This window comes from Electrophorus electricus, chromosome 9, assembly GCF_013358815.1.
Source record: "Electrophorus electricus isolate fEleEle1 chromosome 9, fEleEle1.pri, whole genome shotgun sequence".
Classification (NCBI taxonomy): domain Eukaryota; kingdom Metazoa; phylum Chordata; class Actinopteri; order Gymnotiformes; family Gymnotidae; genus Electrophorus; species Electrophorus electricus.
Window position 1 is genome coordinate 19,341,357 of NC_049543.1, and position 9,645 is coordinate 19,351,001.

A 9,645-nucleotide genomic window follows, 5' to 3' on the forward strand; every position below is an offset into this window, starting at 1 on the left:
AGAAATTCTACTCTTTCTCGTAGAAGCCCACATATTAAATGAGATGTTGAAAGTGTTCAAGCTTAAAAGTTGACAACTACTATAACATTCTATATTGTATACAATAGCATACACATATAACCATACAGTAGTGCATGTTTATAGCTATCTGCCTTAACAAGGTTACCGATAGAAGCATAAACTAGAGTGGGTGTCTTTAAGCAGCTATGAAAAATGAATAGAATAATAATGCTATCTATCTATCTATCTATCTATCTATCTATCTATCTATCTATCTATCTATCTATCTATCTATCTATCTATCTATCTATCTATCTATCTATCTATCTAACTACAGTGTAGTTGATCAAAAAGGATCAGAAGATATAATATCAACTTGATTTATTAGTGCAAATATTAAATTATATACATTCTTTGACAAATAAGTCTGTATGTTAAGAGACTGTAGATGGACAGAAGCATGCTGGGAGGTTTGATGCCACCTACTTCTTGAACAGTTCAGTTCCTGCTTTTGAGAGAACAGCCACTTGAGAAGTATTCTCATTACTATTCCTACCAATTCAGCATGCCAGAAGCTTCTCTCTGTACATCTTCATTGGATCTGAGCCTCTACTGCTTTGTCAATAAGTTCTAATGCATAGTGTCCCTTCTTTTACTTCTCCATAGGTTCTACACGCTGCCCCTCAATGGCCAGTGGTTCTACATCATCACTTCCACTCCTGAACTACTGTCCACAAAAGCATTCCCACTGTAGTTGCAGTGTGCTTCACAAGAGATTCATATCATTAAGTTAATTTAAGGTATTTGCTAAAAAATATCTCATATGTCTTTTGGCAAGTTATGTGTTGACAAAAGTCACTTTTACAGCAACTCCTGCATATATATACAGACTAAATGAAAAAATCAAAACAAAACAGTTTAGACTTTGATGCTTAAAATTTTCCCTGTCGCTCTTGTAATTTTGTTTAACATGTTTGAGCAAGCTAATGTGTTACTAAATAATTAAGAACATATATACATATATGCATATACAAAACAACACACACCCAAGAAGCTAGGGAATGGAGTGGAAAAATGTAATGATAGAGAGGCAAAGAAGTCCATGATGCAACAGTGGACTTCCTCCACTAAGTCAACTAATTCTATATACTGGGATACGTCGAAGGAATTTATCCCACTTATACCTCAGCTATTATTGTAAAATGATGGTGACTTTCAATGGCTAACCTTTGACCTTATTCCGTTGCTTCCACCACAGGAGTGAAGCAGGCATGCAAGCTCACAACACCAGTGACTATTGAGGTCAAATAGAGGTACTGTCCCCTAAAGGTGTTTTAAGTCTTGCAAGCTTTTTTTTTTTTTGCTGTCAGTCGTCACAGCCATAATGTCCAATTGAAGATATTATTCATAATTTGCCATTATATAATTATTGGGGGGGGGGGGGGTGCCTCTATTTCCTCTTTTTCAATGTGTTTAATAAATGACATCAAAACAAACGGTGTTGTGTTTGCAAAACATTCATGTGACACAAATCAAATAATTTTCAATACAATAAAAAATCAAACTTCCAAAAAAATTCATGGCAAGCCCTCATGTTCTACGGGTGTGAAGGCAAAGTGTGGCATTGGACAATATTATAAATAACTGCTTTGAATAACCTTAGAGGGGTAGGTTCAGGAAGGTATTTTGAATATGTTTGGGGAAAATGAAAATGAGACAGAAGCCATGGACAAATGTAACAGCATCACACAGAAGCACCCACTACATGTTTTGCATGTGCATTGGTTTTCACCGGTCTCCACTGTCATTTGTCAGCCACCCACAAATGAGTCTATTCCTTAAAGAGATACACCAAAATGAGCTGATGATACATGTCACTACCTTCCTATGAGAGCAAACATTCTGCTACAGTACTTCCATGTCCTCCGCTCAGGTCAAATGAGGTCAAACCTCTCTCAAAGCCTAATTTCTCCACGCCTTCCTTGGTTTCTTCAAAGCTCTGATTTTTCCTCAAACACATTGACCCAACCTGCTACCCTTGTTGCTCAGGCGCAGTTCACACCAGGCATTAACATGTCTTATCTTGAAAGAGACAATAAACTGTTAAATAAAAGTGCATTTGTTAGTTACATTTGTATTTTTTATTTTTTTTTGCAAACCAAACTGATAGGTATGTTGTTTGATATGCAAAGCTAGAATTTTGCTGCTCGTTATGCAAAACTAAAGCTAAAACATGTTAGCAGGAAATGTTTTAGCCCTACTCTGGGAAACCATTAAACATATCTCTAACAAACAAGTGATTATTAAAGGGTCCTTTTTGTAGGACCATCTAGTTTTTTAAAGTTAATATTGTAAGAACATCAATAAAGGAACTCTTTTCTCGACAGATAGCCATCTGTACAAAAAAAGATAAAATAGCTTTGAAATGTATCTTTTATGGTACAAATGAATTTTTAAAAAAACATCAAAAAGAGGAACATAAAGCCAATATCTTGTAATGCGAAGAACTAGTAATAAAAGTTGTAACTTGTGTATTATTTGTGTAATATTAGGAACTCTTTTCTTAAATGTTTCTTTCATTCATTCATTCATTCAATTCAACTACCAAGAATACAAGCCCAGCTAAGCAATATGGCTATATTACAGACAGAGGAAAAATATTAACAAAAAGTGTTAGTTAATCACTCCAAGTTTAGAGCAACATGGAACAAGAGAAGGCAACAATACACTGGTTATTGTGACCATATAAGTTGTTGTGAGTAGGTGCTGCTGTGAGTGAATTACTGACTGGGTTGCCAACCGGGACGAGATACCATGTCTCCACACTTGTATGCATTTACAGTTTCTCTATGTCTCTGTCCACTAGCTTGCTTATATAAGAAGGAGCAGAGTCTGATTCCAGGACTGGATAAAACCACCACCTCCTAGAGATCCCAGAAAAAGTATTCACTTGTATAATTATTAATTAAAGAAATGTACAAGCATCAGTTTTGATTGTTCTATACTGCTATAGGAACAGTTTTTTTCTGCTTGCAAATAATAGTAGACCTTTCTTTATGAGAAATATTGATTTCATGAAAATGAAACTCCCCTATAAGAAATATTGTTGCTTTGGTATTTAGTACAAGACAGCTTTGACAGCAATTCAGGTCAGGGCTGCTACTGGCAAAAATGCTTTCTGGTGGAGAAGCATGTTAGTTTTTAGTAGTGTCCATAAATACTGTATGTGCTGTTGTGCTAAGCAGAGTTGGTGAGTTCCTCCAAAATACACATATAATCTGTGATCTTAGAATACTTATGCATAGACATATTTGAAGCTGTCACATCACTGTTTGGGTATGAGAGTGTGCAAAGAGCATGTGTGGTCATGTTTGATCAAGTGAACAGTTAATACATTATCCTACATATTGGGCTGTGGCACAAAGCCTTTTGTGTTTGGCATTTATATTTTACTAGGATAATCTTAAATAGTAGGGCATGCAGTGGTTTTTACTGTACAGTTTTCAGTGGGCTTTCAGTAGATTCGTACTGAGTAAGAGTTATAGTCTGAATATTCAATTAAAGTTGTGATTAGAATATGATGATTAAAAACAATATTTAATGTTTTTAAATAAAGGCAAATAGGGATTACCTCATCTTTTTGTTAGAAAACTTTCATGTAATATGCTTGAACAGTAATACAGAATTAAATTAAATTCCACCATAATTTGCATAGTGACACCTAAGGAAGCTGCCTTTGCTCGCTTGCTTATATAAGAAGGAGCAGAGTCTGACTCCAATACTGGGTAAACCACCACGTCCTAAAGAGCCCAGAAAAGGTATGTATTTGTATATTTATTCATTAATTAAAGAAATGAAGAAGCATCAGTTTTGATTGTTTATATACTGTGAAATATTGGTTTCATGAAAATGAAATCCCCTTATAATAAATATTGTTGCTTTGGTATTTAGTACAAGACAGCTTTGATAGCAATTCAGGTCAGGGTCAAGTCAGGCTATAATATCTTGATAGATAAACTTATGTTCAAACTTTTATGTTCACATGTACATTTTTCATATTTTGTAGGTCTATTGTCATGGGGCTTAATGTGTTCCTTGTCATTTTGTCAGGTTAGTTGTCTTGGTTAGACCCTTTAAACATAGATCCAGTGTATACAGTGTCTTTTAAAAGTATTCAGACCTTACAAAAAGTATTTTACATTTCTAGGGGTATGAAATGTTGGTAATCATTGATTTACATTTGATTTACATGAATTACATTTACATTTGTGGCATTTAGCAGATGCTCTTATACAGAATAACTTACATAGGTGATTTATTTGTTCACTACGGTTAGAGGTTAGAGTCTAAAAATAGCCTTAATTTAGACCAGTGTCAGTGCTGAAACCTAGATTGAGAGATATATAATGCAATATATATATATACAAAATGAGAGATATGTAATGCTATAAAATGCAAATTGAGAGCTATTACTAAAGAAAACATTAAGTACAAATATAAAATCTTCTTACAAGTGCATAATTAGGTTTAAGTGCTTTACAAAGAAACAAATCTTCAGTGGGATTTGAAGACAGCAAGGGACTGCTAGTCAGACACCCAGTGGAAATTCATGCCACTAACTGGGTGCTAGGACAGAGAAGAGTCTTGTTACTTATCTGCCATGACTCATGAATGGGTCAAACCGGGCCACACTGTAATGGGTGGCTCGCAGTGCAAGCGGACCACCACCAGAGAGAAGCCATGAGCTGGGAATAAATCAGCCTCTCAGCTTGATCTCCCACAGATGGCCTCCTCTTTATATAACAGCTTCATTAATGGGCACTCTTTGTTAAGCTTTGGGGTGTGCTACATGTTCCATATACTTGCTAGTAATCGGTGTTTCTCTAGTGGAATTTTTCCAACAAGTCTCCAGGTATCTCTTCTGTCCTGCTCTATCAGGGAGTCCTGCTCTATCAGGGTCTTCTCTTGTGTTTTCCTAAAGTTGTTTCTTATGGGGATGTTCCCCTTCTCTATCAGTGGTCTGTTTCGGTCTCAGTCTTGTCTTATACATAGAGTGGTGAACAGATTCTGGGTCTCTGACCCGGGCAGACCCGGGTCTGATCCCCTGACCGCACAAGTTTACTGGAGCTCTACTCCATTCCTTATTTAAGTTAGAAGTGGGTGGGGGTTTGCTGAACCATAAATCCATTCCTTCTGGTTGGGTAAGCGCTTTTCCTCCCCTGTGTCTCTACTAAGCACCTCCCACACTCTCTCTTCCTAAGTTATTTACTTCAAAGTCCCCCTAACTGTAGTTTATTGTTCAAAAATAGACATGCTGCACCATTCTGCTTCAGATGGAAGGGACTAATGGGACACATGGGAAGACTTGCTAGGAGTGAATTGCAGTAGCCCAGTATAGAGGTGACAGGAGGATGAACTAGCACCTGCGTGCCTTCTCCAGAGAGAAAAGGCCAAAATCTCCACATGCTAAAGAGGTTAATCCTGCATGGAAGGGTTAGGTTTGTGACATGATCAGAGAATGACAATTTTCAGACCATGTCACAAACTTGACTCAGTCATGCAGGTTTCTCCTCTTCATCCAATGGTTCTTGGGATTATTGGAAAGAGTGATCAAGGAGAAATGGAAAGATTTGCGCGAGGACGAGTTGCTCCGGTTGCAGGGAATGGACACATGAGAAAAAGAGTGATGCTGATAACATTTTGAGGTTTATGAGATGGGTGGAGGGGAGGGACTGAGAAGGGAGGAAAAAATAGTGAAGAGCTTTCATGGATCAGATGCTGATGCTTCCTGGTCAGAACCTAATTGCGATGTTCTCCACCTTCTCTCTGTAAATTTATTTATGTAAATGTATTGCTTCATAGCAATATAATATAACTAACTATTACTTTCCATTCTTTTTAGTTTTGTAATATTATTTTGTATGTTTCTGGGAAACAGTGTTATTTCATGTTAAATAATGCCATGTATACACAAGTACACACATCAGCTCACATTTGGAGTGTACTTATTAATTTTTTATGCAACTGTTTTTTGATTGCAAATGCTAATGTGGGTTTATGTAACTAAAAACATATTTAAGAAGAATTTCTTATTTATATTAAGCAATTTCTCAATTTTTAAATAATTGTCAGCCTAAATAAGTGATTTTTGTTACCGTGTATATATATAAAGTCCTATTTTGTCCTTAGTCTTTGTGGGTGTTTGACCCTATGTATGCTGTGTATGTGTAACGCGCGGTGGCCCGAGTGCCGCAGGGTGCGAGGCAGGACGCACGGACTTCTCCAGCTGGGACGAACATTTATTAACATTTAAAGACATAAAGGCACTCACACTTATCACAAACAAGAAACATGAAACGGTTAACGCTAAACAAACACGATACACAAGAAAACATCTAACAGAACCGCGTTACATCTACACATTATACCGACAATAACACCCTGCACACTTTAACACGGGTTTATATACATAAAGACTAACGAGGTGCAGGTGTGGTTACAAAGAAGACAGTCCTCCCACTGCACGTGGCGGGCGAAACACCTGACTAGCGGGAGGCGAGCGTTCCGTGACAGTATGAGCTGTTTTGTTGTTCGTTAGACTGCCTGCTACATTCATAGTTATTGCTTATCGTTCTTCGTGTTTGGTTTCGTTATGTTCAGTTTGAATTAAACGGCTGTTTGTGAAACGTCGGTTTCTACATGCTGCCTTGCCTTCTCACCGTCACAATTTTATTTTTAGTGCAAAAAAGCACCACTTGTACTGCAAGAAGAGTACAGAATTCCACATGTGAATTATGCAAACAGGAATTTATATTTTATTCACTGGCATCTCAAGCATTTCTACTATTTGGGGCCTAGGTGGGTTACAAAATAGCATTGCAGTTTGCTTAAAACTTGAAGTACAAGTTGAACATTTAAATAAAAAGGGCTAAATAAAATAACAAATGTAGGAAAGCCAAAACTAAAACAAAAATAAACATGGTAATTGCAGATTTTTGGAAAGGTACAATATTATATTAGCAAACTTTGGTGCACGAATAACAGTTCAGTTTAACAGTTATTTCAGTACAATAGTATAATGGTGCATTTCGTAATTTGGATATAGGGTCTGAATGCTTTTACAAGTCATGTTTATGTTCACAAATGACTTTAACAAATGAATACAATGTATAGAAATCACAATTTATTTAATCTGTTAAAGATTTTAAATGAAATTTTGTTGTAGTACCCTACAACTCCACATATGTGTTTGGTTAGTCACCTGCAGCTTACAAACCGGCCTCCCATACCAGTACCATTTTGTGATGTTGAAAAAAAATTGGACAGAAGCACAAGGCTACTGCCAGGAGAAGTACACTGATCTGGCCACCATTACCAATTCACAAGACCTGAGTTCACTGATGAATGCTACAGTAGTGAACTCCAGTGAAGAGGCCTGGATTGGACTTTACAATGACATTAACAGCTGGAGGTGGTCCCTATCTGATGAGTATTTCTATGGTACTGGGGAAATGGAATACAGGAACTGGGAAAACGCAGAACCAAATAATAAAATGGGACAAGAAACCTGCACAACGATGGACAATGTCGGAAAATGGAATGATCTGAACTGTGAAAATTCAAGATCATTCATTTGCTTTACTGGTAAGTTACACAAACACACACACACACACACACACACACACACACACACACACACACACACACACACACACACACACACACACAAAAAAAAAAAAACCAAACAAACCACATATGCAGTTTTACTATGTATTCCAACAGGTACCTCAAACTCCTATATCTTATTTACACAAGCAAAGACCTGGTATGAGGCTCAAAAATACTGCCGAACATATTATAAAGACTTGGCCAGCGTGAGGAACCAGACAGAGAATGACCAGATCAAGAACATGATCCAGGGTTCTGGTGTTATCTGGATTGGGCTATTCAGAGACAGCTGGAAGTGGTCAGATGGAAATAATGTCTCATTCCACATCTGGAACTCAGGACAGCCTGATAATGAATATGGAAATGATGAAAACTGTGCTGTGGCTTTGCTAAATCAGCTTGGTCATTGGAATGATATAAATTGCACATATGCGCTTCCATTTTTCTGCTATATTGGTGAGTAGCTTGATGGTCATAAATGGCAATTCTGTTCCACAGGATAGCCTCTATTCATTTGTTCCATAAAGCCAGGTGGATTAGATGCAGTGCATCGCTTTCTCTCTTTCTCTGTGTGTGTGTGTGTGTGTGTGTGTGTGTGTGTGTGTGTGATCTGGTTTTTAAGATCAATCAAAAATCAAGAAAAAACAAATTCTGAGTGTGGTGGTACAATCCAGTCAGGATGTGAGTAGTCCTGCAGTGAAGGCAACCATCTTAGAAAAGGTGAGTCGCACCCTCATGATGGTGCATCTTACCGAGAACACAGTCACAATGTCACAATACAGTATGATATACAATACAGAGTTCTAATAATGACACAAATTATTACAAAGAGCAGTTCACTTACTTCAGTATTCAAATATTAAAGGCTGAGTTTGTTTAGGTCCAGGAGAAGCTGAAGTTGAAGGGTATGGGAGCAAACATCACACTGAAATGGAGACAGCAACCACATGGAGAAGTCTTCCAGAAAAAATACAATGGCTGTAAAGAAGTGTAAGGTACAGTCCACATTAGTTTAATACCATTCATTTGTGTTTTTTCAACCCAAGTTGAAAAAGCAAGTCATCTACTCAGTATTTACCCATTACAAAAAAAACCAAAAACTTAATATTTATCAGAGAATCTTTAATTGAATTTTGAGTTTCTGGAAGTTATGAATTCTGTGAAATGAATTGAATGACTTGTTTATTTGTTCACAGCCATTTTAAAGTACACTTCATTTGATTCTTGATATAGCAGTTATATAGTAATGAGTATAGTATAGTATTGCACAGTAGCAGTACAATTACAATGTGCCTGTGTGACCATGGCTCATGAACCCATTCATTTTCTATGGGAGGCAACAATTTCATTACAGGTGGCCAAACAAAGAAGACAGAAGGAACTTCCCCAAGAATGCATACTTTATAGTACTTTTTTTCAGGTATTAATTTGTACTTCTATAAGTCATGAGTCATACAGTCATTACATAAAGGACATTCTAAATAAAATAACATATGCAAAGCAAATATATACTTTTAACGGTACTATTTACATCCACTGAAGAAATCATCAAATTATTTTAAATTGTAATTTGGCACATAATTTATACATTAATTTCAGTAAATTAAAATAGGTGCTGGTGACAGTCAACAAAGCATCTAAGGGTACCTGAAGTGAGCCCTCTACTGTTGTTTCTTCTTCAACAGCATGCTGAATGATGAAATGCTCTGTGAAGCTAAGTGGATAGTTATTTTGCTTGGTTAGGCACTTGGCCACACTTTTACTGAAGTCTTTCTAGAACAATGAATTCCAGCAGGTGAAACATGAATGTCATTATAGATATGCAGAAAGTTTGGCTGCAAGGGAACCATGTGCATTACATCCACTAAGTGGAACACAAATGTATGCTATATCAGACTGAAGGATTTCTACTAGACTTTAAAGAGAGTATCTCTCTCTCTCTCTCTCTCTGTCTCTCTCTCTCTCTCGCTCTCTCTC

General features: G+C 36.9%; 1 protein-coding gene and 1 long non-coding RNA gene across 2 annotated transcripts; both read left to right on the forward strand.

The window, feature by feature from the left end:
• Positions 1-3,789: 3,789 nt before the first annotated feature.
• On the forward strand, positions 3,790-8,132 carry LOC113568477 (macrophage mannose receptor 1-like). Its single transcript, XM_035529557.1, has 4 exons — positions 3,790-3,818; positions 4,067-4,110; positions 7,258-7,500; positions 7,816-8,132. The coding sequence occupies exons 2-4, from the start codon at positions 4,077-4,079 to the stop codon at positions 8,130-8,132; spliced, it is 594 nt and encodes a 197-aa protein (XP_035385450.1). The 5' UTR covers positions 3,790-3,818; positions 4,067-4,076.
• Positions 8,133-8,296: 164 nt separating this feature from the next.
• On the forward strand, positions 8,297-9,036 carry LOC113568476. Its single transcript, XR_003409592.1, has 3 exons — positions 8,297-8,388; positions 8,549-8,663; positions 9,023-9,036. It is a non-coding gene; the product is annotated as an uncharacterized LOC113568476 (long non-coding RNA).
• The last annotated feature ends 609 nt before the right edge of the window (positions 9,037-9,645 follow it).